The sequence below is a fragment of the Gorilla gorilla genome, chromosome 17 (assembly GCF_029281585.2).
Source record: "Gorilla gorilla gorilla isolate KB3781 chromosome 17, NHGRI_mGorGor1-v2.1_pri, whole genome shotgun sequence".
Lineage (NCBI taxonomy): Eukaryota > Metazoa > Chordata > Mammalia > Primates > Hominidae > Gorilla > Gorilla gorilla.
Window position 1 is genome coordinate 46437782 of NC_073241.2, and position 16108 is coordinate 46453889.

The 16108-nt window shown below is 38.7% G+C and overlaps 1 protein-coding gene across 24 annotated transcripts in view; it reads left to right on the forward strand.

The window, feature by feature from the left end:
- DLGAP1 (DLG associated protein 1) overlaps positions 1–16108 on the forward strand; it is a 968998-nt gene that overhangs the window by 613940 nt on the left and 338950 nt on the right. The window contains exon 1 of one of the 24 annotated variants that reach the window (XM_055368509.2): positions 5308–5444. The exons of 21 other annotated variants lie outside the window; for them this stretch is intronic. In XM_055368509.2, coding sequence (XP_055224484.1) covers positions 5394–5444 — 51 coding nt within the window. In that variant the 5' untranslated portion in view covers positions 5308–5393. Of the gene's footprint in view, positions 1–5307; positions 5445–16108 lie in introns of those variants that run through there. 2 more of the 24 variants (XM_019014116.4, XM_019014118.4) reach the window with 2 other exon arrangements.

The window sequence follows — 16108 nt, forward strand, 5'->3', positions numbered from 1 at the left end:
AAAGCTTCAAAAGTCTTGTCTATCTTCAGTGTTTTGCCACACCATTTCTTTTAACAATCTTTAAGAATGCCCAGGTTGATTTTGGGGGCCCTACCAAAAGTTCTTTGTGTTATAATTTGTCAAGCACAAAAATTCGAGCTTAATATTTTTAGGTGTGTCCTCTTCTTAAAAAGAAAAATGTCTTCATTGGGAAAATTAAATCATTCATCTAATGGATCTTATAATATTTTAAATCAACATCCCACATGCTAATTTTTTTTTTTTTTTTGAGATGGAGTCTTGCTCTGTCACCCAGACTAGAGTGCAGTGACACAATCTCAGCTCACTGCAACCTCTGCCTCACTAGGTTCAAGTGATTCTCCTGCCTCAGCCTCCCAAGTAGCTGGGATTACAAGCAGCCACCACAATGCCTGGCTAATTTTTGTATTTTTAGTAGAGATTTTTGTATTTTAATTTTCGTATTGTTAGTTTCACCACGTTAGCCAGGCTGGTCTTGAACTCCCGACTTGAAGTGATCCGCCCACCTCAGCCTCCCAAAGTGCTGGGATTACAGACGTGAGCCACTGCACCTGGCCTCAACATCCCACATGCTAATTTTCTAAGCAGAATGTATGTATTTGACTAATATTGAATCTTCATGCCTTAATGGCATCACAGCGTTATTGGCCAGAGAAAGATATAGAAAGGTCAGATTTATAAACAAGACCACTAGTACTAACACTCTATATAAAACACTTGGTTTCAAGTGTTTTGCTAATCACAGTTAATGCTGTCATTACCCTCTCAGCACAGCCTAGTAATTTAAGAGCTCTGTCATTCATTCATTCAAAAATATTTATTAAATGCCTACTATCACTAGGCCCCGAGTAGAGGCAAAGGATAACATGATGATCAGAAACATATATGATTCCTGCTCTTGCGCTCCCATTGTTCAGTGGTGAGATAAACATTCTCAAATCAATCACACAAATGAATGTCAGTTTACTACCATGGTAAGGGCTGCTGTTGAACTATTCTGGGAGCTCTGCCCTGGTTCTCTGGCAGTGAAATGTCTGCAATCAGGGCTGTTCCTTTCTTCATTGGGAGAAATGATAGCAGAATTCAACTTTCCACTGGACTAGGGCCCTATGGAGTCTAGGGCATGCGGAATTGGTATTTCTTAGCACTCCCCTATACATCTAGTACCTGAGATCTTCTGTAGTGTCCTTGATCTCAAAGTGTTTATTTCCTGCCTCCCTCCATGCAATGCACCCCTCATACTCATCCTATTAGAAGGGTGGCTAGCAGAGAGTCAGTTCTCTCCACAGTGAATTTAACAAAGAGACTCAACCTTAAGTGAGTCTCTTTGAAGATACTAAGAGTGTAGTGACCCATGCACCTTTTGAGCCTTCTGCTCATAAGTAAAGTTGATCCCAAATGATCACTTGGCTCAATACCTACAGAAGAGATTAGATAATCACATATTGATTTGAGATGTTCAGCAAAGCATGCCCTATGAAGTAAGACTGGGATGAGGTCTGAAGAAAATCTAGACTTAATTAGACAATGAGCCAAGGGAATCATGCCTCAAGTAGAGGGAAGAGCGTATGCAAAGGCAGAAAGAAACAAAAGGGTGAGAAATGAATCTAGCATGGCTGGATCACCAGGATAGTGCTAGATAAGTCTGGAAAGATGCAGGACCATGTCACAGGGCCCCAGAGGTCACGTTTAACATTTGAATCTTTATATCCTTGCTAGTGTTGGGGGGAGGAGCAAAGAAAGCTAATATCTACTTTGCCCTCTGAAAACATCCTTTTGGATGGAGTGGAAGGAGAAGGACAGTGGAAGACGAGAATCAGTTAGAAGACAAATATAATATCCAGGTGTAAGAAAATGGTTACTGGGACGAGGATGGTGACAGTGATATTGGGGTAAGTGGGTGATTTCCGGAGATTCCAAATCAATATCTCTTGGTGATATGGCAGGAGAGGGAAGTGTCCAAAAAGAGTACCCAGGTTTCTGACCTGCGTAGAAGACAGTTGTTCCATTCACTGAAGTACAGAACTCTACAGGAGCCCAGTATTTTTACTGCTGGGGTGGAGATGGGGGCGGGAGAGTTTGGTTTTGAAGGTGCTATGTATGCAGCACTTTGAAGTATCTAAGTGAAGTTGGCAGGTACCTGACTCTCACATGGGAGTTCTGGAACAAAAATATAAATGCATGAGTCATCTGCATAGAAGAGGTTTTGCTGGAGTTCAAATTTCTCTTTACCATGCGTCTTCTCCCTTTTAAAATTTGAAGATCATGTCCTCTGATAGAGAAAATAGTAGAAAAATAAAAGTGTGAGAGTTTGATATTTGTCCTTCTCCTCCCTCCTCCCTCCTCCCTACTGCTCCTCCTCCTCTTCCTCCTCTTTCATTATCATCTGTTCACATTGTACCATCTGGAACAAGCCTTGGGATTTTCCTCATTCTATTCATTCCAAGCCATCTCTTTTAAAAAGTCTTTTTTGTGTTTACTGTTCTTGGCTTTTTTTTTTTTTTTTTTGAGACGGGGCCTTGCTCCATCATCCAGGCTGGAGTGCAATGGCACGATCATGACTCACTGCAGCTTCAAACACCTGAGCTCAAAGGATCCTCCCACCTCAGCTTCCTAATCAGCTGGGACTACTTGCATGCTAATTTTACCTGGTTAATTTTTTTATTTTCTGTAGAGACAGGGTCCCATGATGTTGCCCAGGGTGGTCTCAAACATCTCAGCTTCCCAAAATGTTGGGATTACAGAAGTGAGACACCGTGCCTGGCCCTTGTCTCTTTTTAAAATTCACAAACCTCATTTCATTCTGGGCTTTAGCCCTTTTGGGGTACTTTGTGTAGGCACTTATCACTTACCTGTGTTCTTTCTTGATTGTGAACCCATCTCTCATGTTTAAAACAGGTTTCTTTCGTTGGAATACTTCAAAACCCTCATTGTGCAATTCTTTTGGTTTCTTTCTAGGCTTCCTTTATTCTCGTCTGGATCATTTGGTAGGATGTTGCTATAATTACGTTCTGTGATCCTACCTTCCCCTGAATCGCCTGCCCTTTCATGCTCTTGATCAAACACAGCTCTCCCCCTCAGCTTATTCTCCTCTGTCTTCCTCTTCCTCTTTCTTTTACTTCCTCCCCTTCATCTTTATTCTCTTCTTCCTCTTCTTCCTAGTCCTCCTCTTTTTCCTGGTGCTCTTACTCTTGCAGATTTGGGGATTTGTTTTCTTGCTGAAAATTAGCCATGATAAAACACCGGCACAGGTGGTTCTTGAGATACGTCTGCAGCCTTCTAGTCCTCAAGAGCATCCCACATTTGGGGTCATCCTTTCTCTTCCCCAACCTCTCCCTATCTGCCTTGTGTAGAATGTGTTATATAAAACTCATTCATATAATTATAAACATACGACAATGTTCTTTTGGCAAATTAATAATTTTATAACATCTCTTTTTTTCAGAAACAGGATTTATTTTCTTAGGCCAATGCTATCCTGATACCAAAACAAGAAAAAGATATTACAAGAAAAGAAATTTACTGACCTATCTTCCTTATAAAATAGACATGCAAGCCCTTAACAAATTGAATACATCAATATATTTAAAAGATCATATATCATGAGCAAGCAAATGTTATCTTAGGGATGTAAAGTTAATTTAACATTCACAAATCAATGTAATGCATCATGTTAAAATAAATTTTATTGTGATATTATTTACCCATTTAAAGTAGACAATTTAATGGATTTAATGTGTTCACAATTGTGCAACCATCACCAAGATCTAAGATAAAAATATTTTCTTCAGTCCAATAAGGAATCCTGTACCTGTTAGCAATCACTTCCTGGTCCCCCTACCCCAGGTCCAGGGCAACCACTAGTCTACTTTTCTGTCCCTGTAGATTCTGCCTTTTGTGGACATTTCATATAAATAGAATATTATAATATGTGATCTTTTGAGACTGGCCTCTTTCAATTATCATACTATTTTTAAGATTTATCCATGTTATAGCAGGTATCAATATTTCATTTCTTTTCATTCCAAATAATGTTTTATTTTATGGATATACTAAACTTTTAATCCTTTCATCAGTTAGTGGATACAAGGGTTGTTTCCACTTTTTGACTATTGTGAATAATGGTGCTGTGAACATTTGTGTACAAGTGTTTGTGTGGACATTTGTTTTCATTTCTCCTGGTATATGCCTAAAAGCGTGATTGCTGGGTCATATGGTGACACTATACTTAACACTTTGAAACAAACCAATCATTTAATTATAATTTTCCTTATCATTTCTTATTAAATGCACCCATGCTTTTATTAATTCAGTAGAGGAAAGTTTTAGGGTTTGGTTTTGTATGGTGATGAAGAAAGGAAAGGTGTAAGTCTTTGCTCTAAACTGAAATTGTCTTGCTCAGTCGTATTGTCCTTGTCTATTGATAACCTAAAAGTGATCTTGCTGATGTGGTTGCAGATTGCACTCAGTAAAGCTGGATTTTAGTAAATGCTGCCCACTTAAAACTTATAAAGTGAAATACTTGGAAGAGGACGCTGCGCTGCAACAGTTCCTTTGCCCCATCCCGAAATGAGACACACACACACACACACACACACACACACACACACACACCACACTTTCAATAAGGTTTTCTGGGATGTTTCTCTATGGAAGTCAATTTTTTAAAAAATGAAAAGTGTTTACCAAGAGGTTTCTACAACACGTTTAATTCTTTTGAAGAAAATGAATGAATTGTTGAGAAGTATTACTTAATTTTTCTCTAAAAGAGAATTTGATATCTCAAGGATGGAAATCTATTGTTATTTTACTCCTTAAAATCTCTCTGTTTGTTAGCTGACTGAATGTTCTATCCAATTTGTGCATGTGCACACTTCAACATTGTAAAAGGCATCTGTCTTTCCATCACTAGTCAGACAATCAGGCATGCTTCTTTTAGCAAGCTGCAAGGATCATTCCCTGATGGGGACTTCCATTTGACAGAATATACGTTACCCCCTATATGGGCTGCAGAGTGATCAATAGCCCAGAATTTACTGAGATAATGAAAGATAGCAATATGATTTTGCTGGGACAGTGAGCATGCCAGACACTACAAGTACAACTGCTATGCAAAATTGCACAGGCTGAAAAATCTGCACTAAGTATTCACTTAAGTGTTATTCTTCAGCTATAGGGTTTTATTTCATTAAGTATCTTTATATGAATGAAAATGTAAAGTTGCAAATCTTGAGTTGTGAGCCATGACCAACCACTCTCCCCCCACCCCCAAGTCCTGTGTTTACTGCCTCACTCAACCACTTAGAATCGGCAAATCATAGAGAGAAGCTAAATGCTCTCAGCTGCACTATACCAAATCAAAGCTGAGATGAATAATGAACTTAATTTTCCATAAAGACATTCTGTTTGGCATTCCAGCTAATAAGGTAAGCTAATAGCAATTCTGGGCTATGGAAAGGAAAATAAATCGTTTCTTTGTGCTTGATTTCTGTGCTAATCCATAATCTTTCTTTTAACATGCTGGAGTTAATTTCATGTTTCATGATGTCTGTGAATTGGGGATGAATAATTTTATAAAGAGTACCCCCAACATACCCTTTTCCTCTGATTTGGTTGCTTATGGTACTTGCAGGGCTAAGGGAGAAATCCAGCTTTTTAATAAGAATGAAATGTGTATATTAATATCTTTATCATCTATAGTATGGAGTGAATTTAGTTAAACAGCAGAATATTTAAATGCAGCAAAGACAGGCTAAATTACTTAAGCACTGATTGTTGAATATATTTAGTATGATATAGTGTAAATTGATGTTGAATTTGCTCTAAGCTGCAAAGAAAAGCAGAATACATACATCATGTTGATTTCTGAATCATTTCATTTCTAAGTACATGTTATTCTAGAGAAGGTAGTAATTTTCAATTGCTAAAATTATTCCACAGCTTCAGTTTAGGTGAGTTTTATTTTGTAAAATTGGATTTTTAAAATAACAGCGTGCTGGTAATGTGAATTTTTGTTATTACTTTTTTGATTCACCATGGCGGCAATGATTTTGGTTCATGTGGAAAATGTACTTGTCCACTAAGTTTATGGAATTAGAAACCATCAGATCTCTCTGAGACTTCTATTGCTACCTTGGTTACTCTATCTCAAAAACAAGAAGTGATGAGGCACTTACTAGGATGGCTTCACTTTTTGTGAAATAGCTTTTTGGTGTTTAATACAGGGGTTTTGATTTTCATCAGATGGTAGCAGAAATTCCTGAAACTAGCAAAGGCTTAGCAAGCTGGGGAAGAAATTATCATATTTTCTTTTCCAGCAAAATGACAAAAATGGAAAATATAACTAAGATTTATGTTTTCAGACATTCGGGCTTGCTGCCGTGTCACCTGAAAAATCAGAGACTTTAGGTTCACAAAGTAGGTGACCTCAAAAGATATTTCAGAAGGTCTATTCAAAAACAGCCAAAGCATGTGGGAAATATTGGAGAAATAGAAAATGTTCCTCCTATTCCTACTGTCTCATCTTTGTATTCTGTTTTTATGCATGGGAGACGAGCTGCGGGCACAGGTGCTTTTGTTTCATGGAAGCCTTTAAACACCACAATCAGACTTTTATAGATAAAGAAGAACATTTATTTCATTCCTTGAAATTGTTCACATTTCATATGTCTTTCCTAGAAGTATAAACAGGATGCTGAGAGCTTGAGCACAAGTATTTAGCTACCATATATAACTTACTTCCACCCAAAATATCGTCGATGGTTCACCTAAAATTTTTAGGCATTTCTCTTGAAATGCCTGTAATTTACTAAGTCATCAAGAAGTAGGAACGTGGAATGGAATTTCAATCTATCACAGTTAATTTTTAACAACAATAAGACAGACATATGTTACCTATTTATACTTAAATGTTTGATTTCATGGCTATTCCGTCTTTGTAAAACTATATTGGAGGCTCAAACGTGGTGCATTGTTTTGGATTTGAAAGGTGTTCATTTTGTTTCCTTCTTTTCTCCCTTTCTCTCTCACCCCTCATCGCTCCAGAGCATCCTGGGCTGCCCCGTGCACTGTTATGCTTATTTAATTCTGCTATTTTTCTTATTTCATGTCTCCCCAATATTACTAATTCAGAACCTATAGATTGATCTATGTTCAATTTAAAGCTGGCAGAAACAAACTAGGAAACAAATTTTTATAACCACCACGATGTTGTCTTCTATTTCCTGCCATTTGTACAATAAGAAGATTTTTATACCAGTAGAGCTTTTTATCCGCAATTGCTACATAAAACCAACTTGAGGGTGAAAATGTGCAAGGCTCTTTGGCCAGCATCAGCTTCATGATCTTTTGTCTGTAGTGGTCAACCCATGCATGCTGGGAGATGAGATGCAAAGTTGTTAGCCCTTGAAGGTATTTTTAGCAATGCCAAATGCAAGGCATGTGTTATTTACAAACTCACATATTAGCTCTGTGTTAGTTAATTAATAGAGAATATCTAGAGAAAGAAGCACCCCCACCTTCCCTATATACACACACACATCAAAGGCCACAGAGCAGGTACCAGCTGAGGACAGTGGTGACCGAGGCAGCAGCATCAGTACAGATGGCCCACTAGTCATAAGAAGTTCTTGGCACCATTGCAAAAAGGCCTGACAGAAGGCAGCAAACAGATTTGTTCCCAAATACACGTGAAGCTCATCCTTGTGGACAATCAGAATTAACTGGGCGAGGAACAAAGATGAGAGAGAACTAAAGTATCACTGGACTTGGTTATTACTGTTAATATGACCTCATCTATTCTCACAGGTTGGGGTACACAAAGATATCTAGGTTACAAAAATAAAGGCATGACACAAAAACCTATCATGTCAAAAACTGCACTCAGTATCTTCCCAAGAGCCTGCTACCCCATGTTTCCTATCCCTGTAAATGGCACCACTATCTATGCATTTTCTTAACCCTGAAACATGGGGCCAATCTTGATACCTCTCTCTATCTCACCCTCATGACTCTCCTCTAAGGCAGACTCATAAAAGTTAGTTGAATGAATGAATGAGTGGAAAAAAAAAAACACCAAATCTTATTTCTATCCACTTCTCGCCATTCCTTTTGCCACAATCCCAGTTAAACCTCCATCATTTCTCAGCTAGACTATTGTAAATATCTCCTAGTGGTCTTCCTGCTTCTAGTTTCTCCTCAATCCAGTTCATCCTGCACATTATAGCCCAAATGATCTTTCTAAAATACAGATAAAATCATTAAATCTTCTGCTTAAAAATCCTTCACTGGTTCCTCTTTACCCTTGGGATAAAGTCCAAACTTTTTAACATGACTTAGAGAGTATGATGTAGCTGGGGACCTTTTTCCTTCACAGTCTCATTTCCTAACACTCCCTCTGTCCACTCTGCATTTCAGCCATACTGGTCTGCTTTTCTCTTTCTTAGCAGTGCCATGTTCTCTTGCCCAGGAACTTTGCATGAGCTGCTTCCTCCTTTGTCTCTTCTGCCTGCCTACAACCCCCTCCACCCCTCACCCCCCACCCCTGCCAAACTCCTCTCTTCCCTACTTAACCTCTTCCCAACTTTCCAGTCTCATCTAAGATAATGTTTCCTCCCAGAAGCCTTCTCTGACTGGCCAAGTTTAAGTGAGGTACCCTCTCCCAGTATGCTCTCATAGCACCCATCATTTCCTTATCATGCTTCTTCTATCTTAGGTAGGATTGCCTGTTTTCTTGTTTGACTCTTCCACTAGATCGTTTCATGAAAGAACATAGCTGGTCTCTTATTCATAGTTGTGGCCTGTGATCCAGCACCATGCCTGGCACAGAGTGAATTCTCTCTGAATGCACAAGTAGCTAGCTGGACTCTTTAACAAGCTGTATTACCTTTTGTCTTGCTGAGGTTGCAGAAACCAGATGCAATGATTTTTTATGCTACTCATTCCTGCAAAGTACTGTGCTAAGGTGGTTCATATAATTTCCTTAATCTTCGTGTTGTTGTTCCCATTTTGTAAATGAAAGAACTGAGCCTAAAGTTGTCATGTATGATGCTGATATTAAGGAATGGGACCCTCAGTCTGTTTGACTCCAGGGACCAGTTCTTTCTATTTTCCACGTGATTTACTGCCTTCTTAGAATAAAAGAAAAAGTTTATTCTTAAAAATGTATAAGGATCATTTTTTAAATCCTTAATTTCTCACTGCCTGCCAGTGTTCATTTGCCTTCTGATCTCCAATAGTCAGCCCTGAGTGTATTTTTCCCTTAAATTAAACTGAAAGTACTTCCCTTTGTGCTGTATTCTTTATTCTCAAGCTTTCTTCTACAAGCCTTATGTCTACAGGAGTTTTCAGCCTTTCTCACTTTCTCTACAGAGAAAGTAGCTGGGCCTTACATTTCTGTTTCATTTCCATTGTCCTTTTAAACAGGCATTATTTTCCTGGACCTGCTCTGTGATTACTGTTTCCATAGCACTTTGCCTGAACTCAGTCGGCCCTTCATGTTCTTCAACCGTAGCCTGATGTCAGACTACTTAGGGGGGCTTCCACTGGTATTTCACTGGGGAAGCAAACTGCTACTTGTTACCTCTTAACCAGTTAATTAGCTATGCTCTTTGTGGAAGAAATATCTACAAGTACAGCTAGAGAAGGGACATGTGCAGTTTCTGGGAAATTTTCCATTTTGTGTTGACCATGAGAGTTTTTAGGTTCCTTTAATTCAAACCAGAACACAGACGCACACAGTCAGTTGCAAAATGTGAGAGGCAACAGGGTGTTCCATGAATGAGTGACAGCTTTCCAGTTGAACAGACCTAGATTTGAATGCTCTTTCTACCACTTCTCTGTCTATATGACTTTACTAAATTACTAAAGCTTTCTGTGCCTCAACTTCTTCATCTGTAAAATGGAGATAATGATGGTGCCTATCTCATAAAATAATGCCTGGCACAGAGTAAGTACTCGATTAACAATGGTGTTAGTGTGGGTGGTCGTAGTTAGTGGAATAGAGGCTCCAGATGGGGCCACACTCTAATCTCAGGAAACTGAGGATGTTACCTTATGTGGAAAAGATGACTTTGCAGATGTGATTACATTAAGGATCTTAAGGTGGGAAATTGTCTTGGATTATCTGGCTGGGCTCTAAATGTAATCACAAGTGTTCTTTTAAGAAGGAGGCAGAGGGAGACTATGTGGCCGTGGAAGCGGAGAGAGATTTGAAGATGCTTTGCTCTTGGTTGTGAAGATGGAGAAAGGGACCATGGGACAAGGGGAAAAGGCAGGGAAATGGATTCTCCCCTCGAGCCTCCAGAGGACGCCCAGCTCTGCTATCTTGGTTTCAGCTCAGTGAAACTATTTTGGACTTCTGGCCTCCACAACTGTAAGAGATTAAATATGAGATTTTTTAAGCCACTGGGTTTATGGTAATTTGATGCAACAGCCAAAAGAATATAGTGGTGATATTTTGGGAAATGAAACATGGCTCCAAATGAGCTGATAAAGAGGAATAAGATGTTAATATAAAAAAGATGATATTACAGGGTTAAATGTGGAGTAGAGAGGCCCTCTAAATATTATATGTGTGCCTAAATACGTGGTCAGAGGAATCGCAACCCTGGCGCTAGAGGAAGTCTAGAAAGAGAGGGTTTTGAAGGAGTAAAGCCATTTGTGGGGCTTTAGACATAAAGAGAAGTGAGGTCTCCTTGAGAAGGGAGGTGATGCCTGCTGATTCAGGGTGGGGCTGACAGCCAGGGTGTCTGAGCAGATGGCGGAATGTCCTGTTCAGAAGAGAGTGATCAGCTCAGAAGAAAGGCTGGTTTGAGGAATTTCCCTGGGCAACCAGGCATGAATCTTAGAAAAGAGGAGGTGTGTCCCAGAAACAAAAGGAGCTGTTTTCTGTTGTTCTCAGTGCCATGTTGGTGATAGAAAGAGGCTGTTGAAGAAAATAAATTCCGAAAAAGACCTCCTGGGTCTTTAAAACAAGTCCGGACTATTAGCACAAGCTGAATACCTTCAACAGAATCTGTTTCTAGCAGTACCCTGAGAGGCCCTAGGTCCGAAGTGAAGCTTGCTGCTTCCCATGAGTATATATAGTGCCTGTTTATGTGCTCATGTTTCTGTTTCCACTTCTCTACTGCCCTCCTCTCTTCTCTTTGCCCAGTTGCCAAAGTCTTTCCCATCACTCAAGTCCCAAGACAAGTATAACCTCCTTAAACTAGCTCCCATGCTACCAATGCCTACGTGTGGATTTTCTAGTAATTTTCACACTTTGCTGACACCAAGTTTGAGGGCTTGTTGCTCCCTCCCCTCCAATAATTCTACCTGTCCCCCAATAGACAGTAGACCCCCTAGAGACAAATATAAGTCTATTGATTTTATTGATTGTTGTGGTTTCTACTCGCACAGTGCTTGGCACACAGGAAGCATTCGATAAATGTGAATGAGTGGATTGATGAATTAATTCATTAATTGTACCCTGTGGGCATAGTTATCATAAGATAAAGAGAATAGTGAAGTTCATGAATCCCAGGATCAGTGTCTAAAGAAAATAAGCCCTTCCACCTTAACCTCTCAAAAGCAAGAAATTATAAAAGCATGTAATAGAGCTGCTTCATGCATGAAATAGACATTAATTTCATTATCATCTATTTAGTAGTTCAATATCTAAGATAAAATTTAGGAACAAGTTTTCTTCACTCCCAGATCTAATTTGCCATCTCTTTTATGACATGATTTTTTTTTAACCAAAGCAGGTTATGAAAGGAGAATAACAAAATACCATGTGAAATGCATGCTAATTTATTTTCAAGTACAGTAAAACCAGAGTTTGGTTTTTGCCTGGTGTATTGCACATTTGAGGAAAATTTTCTAAGATTAACAATTATTTTCTTTGAAAAGATAAATGTGTCATGTTTAATGCAAAATTTATAAATGGATGCAACAATTATCTTTTTATTAAATAGTAAAAGTAATGGTAAGGCGTCATGTTCACATTTGAAACATAAATCATCTTAGATGAATTAAATATATCACTAATGAGTTATCAAGTGATTAAATATCTACAGCATATATCCACAACAAGCAGTTCACAACCTGGCTCTTAAGAGTTTACTCATTGCTGTAAGCACAAAAGAGTGCTGCTCTCTATCAAACAGAGTGCTTTCAGGGGAGAGTGAAATCCTTCACTTCTGTCAAACATTAAGCATGTAGTTTTGAACTTTTTGTGTATGCAAGGGACAATGCCAGGCACTATCAGAGATACAAATATGTGTAGCAACCATGCCCAGTTACGATGCTTTACCACTGCTGAGAATTTCTAGTCATATTTACACATAAACCATACAACAGAATATTTCTTAACAACTGAAAGAATCTGATTAGCATGACTAAACTTGAGAAAGAACAATTGACATTTTGATATTTCCTTAGCTCAACTGGACTAGTTACATTTTTACTAACTTCAAATACTTTATGATCAAGCCCTGTGCATGTGGTATGAGGGTAATCTTAGATGAAAACATCAGGAAAACTCAATTCTTTCATTCACTAACTGAAGCTCCCCTTTTTCCACAGACAGTTGACTATTATTCTAAAATTGTCTCTGCCTTCTATTTCTCTCTTCTCCCCATTGTTGAATTCTGTGGCTCCATCCCAATCTACACTTTTTTTAATTACTAAGACATTAGATGCCATCAATTAGTAATATACTGGTTTTTAAAAAATAGTTCTTTTCCAAACTATCATAAAATCAAGAGAGAGAAATGTGTACAATTTGCATTTATCCTTGTCCCTGACTTTTTTTTTTTTTTTTTTTTTTTTGACAGAATCTCACTCTGTCGCCCAGGCTGGAGTGCAGTGGCTTGATCTTGGCTCACTGCAACCTCCGTCTCCCAGGTTCAAGCAATTCTCGTGCCTTAGCCCCCCAAGTAGCTGGCTTTATAGGCACACACCACCACGCCCAGCTAATTTTTTTATATTTTTAGTAGAGACGGGGTTTCGCCATGTTGCCCAGGCTGGTCTCAAACTCCCGAGCTCAGGCAATCTACCAACCTCGGCCTCCCAAAGTGCTAGAATTACAGGCATGAGCCACTGCGCCCAGCCTTTGTCCATAACATTTACAATCTGGGTTACTTTGCTTTCTCAAAGTGAAATTATCAATTATGTCTATCTTTTTAAAAATTTAGTATTGTTTCAAGTTTTGTTTATGAAAAGAAAGAGCCTACAGCTATATAAAGTGTAGGATTTATAATATCCATTGCTGCATAAATTAATATATTTACAGCTGAGTCTAAAACCATATGCAAATAGAACTGGAAGGATCTGAAAGGGGGCCATATGCCTAATATCACATTTCTAAATGCTTCCTTTTTATAGAAAATAAACTCTAAATTATTGAGGAAGGAAAGCTAATTCATCATAATGGAGGTTTAAACATAAAAGGAAAAGAAGAAAGAAAATAACATATGCTTGGATTTCAAAATCCTGTTACATCATAACACCCAAAATTGGAAGGAAGATAGAAAACACATCTTGAAAGCCTATTTCGCAGGCTTGGCTCCACCTCACAAAATCCCTGTGCCATTTTCTTAACAAACTTCTTTACATGTAGCAGTTGGATCTAATGAGAGGCTAAGTCTTGCCTTTGTGTTAGAAATTGATTTATTTTTTTCCCTCGTTCTGAGTTCTCCTGTAGCCAGCCCCAGCACTCAAGAGCCTGCTTCATTGTTCATCATTTGTATTTATCACTTTTACAGACTGCCACAGGGTGCTCAGAAATCTACCACGCTCTTCAAAAGAAAACACAAAATCCCTGCTCTTAGCAGGGGACCAGCCCATTAAAAGCACTGGCAGAATCTAAGAAAAGAAAGCTACAGTCGTGATAAAACAATGCATCCGGTAGGAGGGCCACTTAGGCTACCTCTGAGAGGTGGATTCTGAGGGGAGATGGAAAAATGTGCGGCTGAGAACACTTGCTCCCTCTTCACCTGACCGCCCTTGCGATGGCTTTAGGTCAGCGGCTACGTTGGAGCAGGAGCAGGTGGCAAGCCCAACATGGAACAAGCCAGGTATTCAAGTCACATCCTAGGAGGGTCAAAAAGTGCAATTCCTCCTCAGTGGACAAATCTCATCCACCTGCGACCTGTGTGACAGTATTCAGGGTGAGGAGAACATTTGACAAAGGAAGAAAAAAAATCTAATCCCATTACCTTTGATGAGTGCTCAGAGGAAACGCCTATAAAAACTGAAGATTAAAATGTTGCATAGTGATGGCATATACCCATGCCCTCACACAGACCTCATTTCCTCTTTCATATTACCCGATAAATGCAGTTTTCTCCTAAAGTGTATTTTTTTAATAAATAAAATCAGTAAGATCCTAAGATAGGTGTATTATTCTGAGTAGGAAAGTGATGTGTTTGCTTTCATTTCCTCCTGGTGTCATCATCCTTTGCCATCAGCAATGCTACGAAGATTGGAACACTGATTTTAATATTTCATACTTTAATTGACTATCTTTCTCCTGTATACCTACCCAGTTTGCAATTTCAGGTGACAGTATATTTTCAGCTTAACTTATGTTAATTCTTATCTTGGACTCTGTGGAATCGTATGACAGCAGGTTTAAGGCTAGTATTAATCACTTCTCATTTTTGGCAGGTTGCTATAATTATTAAATAGGTATATAAGGTCAAGTTAAATATAGTCAACATCATCTTTATATTTGTTTTATAACAACTGTGCCTCCCACGTAGCAGACACACAATAAATAGTTGATAAAAGAATGATGGCGATGGCGGGGAGGCACTACATAATTGGAAGGGAGAAGGGAGAGAAAAATCTTCCTATGCTATTATTGGAAACTTTCCAACCATGTTTATGTTTCCATTAAATTAATTATAATCATCAAATAATGAAACTTATGCGGGATGCCCTCATATATGCAATGATTGTGACTGGTTACAGAAGAGCCATAGCTTTTATGTTAGAAAGGAGGATATTTTCTTTTTTTTTTTTTTTTTTTTGAGACGGAGCCTTGCTCTGTTGCCACACTGGAGTGCAATGACACGATCTTGGCTCACTGCAACTTCCACTTCCCAGATTCAAGCGATTCTCCTGCCTCAGCCTCCCAAGTAGCTGGAACTACAGGCGCGCGCCACCACACCCAGCTAATTTTTTGTGTTTTTAGTAGAGACGGGGTTTCACCGTGTTACCCAGGATGGTCTCGATCTCCTGACCTCATGATCTGCCCCCTCAGCCTCCCAAAGTGCTGGGATTACAGGCGTGAGCCACCGCGCCTGGCCAGAAAGGAGGATCTTTTCTATGAAGCACTCATTCTATAAAAACTTGCCATTCTTATGTAATGTAAATGGTAAATATGGCATTAGTGTTCTGCTTCTTTCTCCAAAGGGTATTTTTTTAAAGAACCCACAAATGTCATCTCATCTATTTTTAAGTATAGGGCTGCTGGATAAACAGCTAAATCATCTAAACCCAATGGGAAAATTCAAAGTTTAAATAAGCTATTTTATCTCATTGAAAATAACTGGTACAGACTGACACAGACCATATGGGTTTTTGCATACAGTTACATGTAAATTTTCTTAACTTTGAATATAAAATTCTAGTTGAAGCTGAAGAAATGGAAAAGCAAAATATAATCTGTAATGACGATTCTTTGAAGATTCTAATTTCTGATTCTCTGGTCCAGGTTTCATCAATTTCCAGTCAAAGCCTGTTCCTTAGGTTATCGCGTACATAATGGAGTTGTATCTTTAGGTTGAGATAATGTAAAGACAACACAAATTCTAAAACGCAGATCTCCAGTGGTCGTACATTTGGGGTTCTTTCACAGAATTCATTTTTTAATAAAAGTTACATATGCTAATTGTGAAAAAATTCAAATAGTACAGATTGATACAGGGTTAAAAGTAAAAGCTCCCTCCCCCACCATGTTCCAGTCTTATTTAACCAAAGGCAGCCATCACTGTTACCATTTTAACATTCGCCTTCTGCTATTTTCTACATATAGTCAAACATACAAATATGTATATGTGTACGTACACATTCACCTATGTACATATATTTGATTATATGGAGT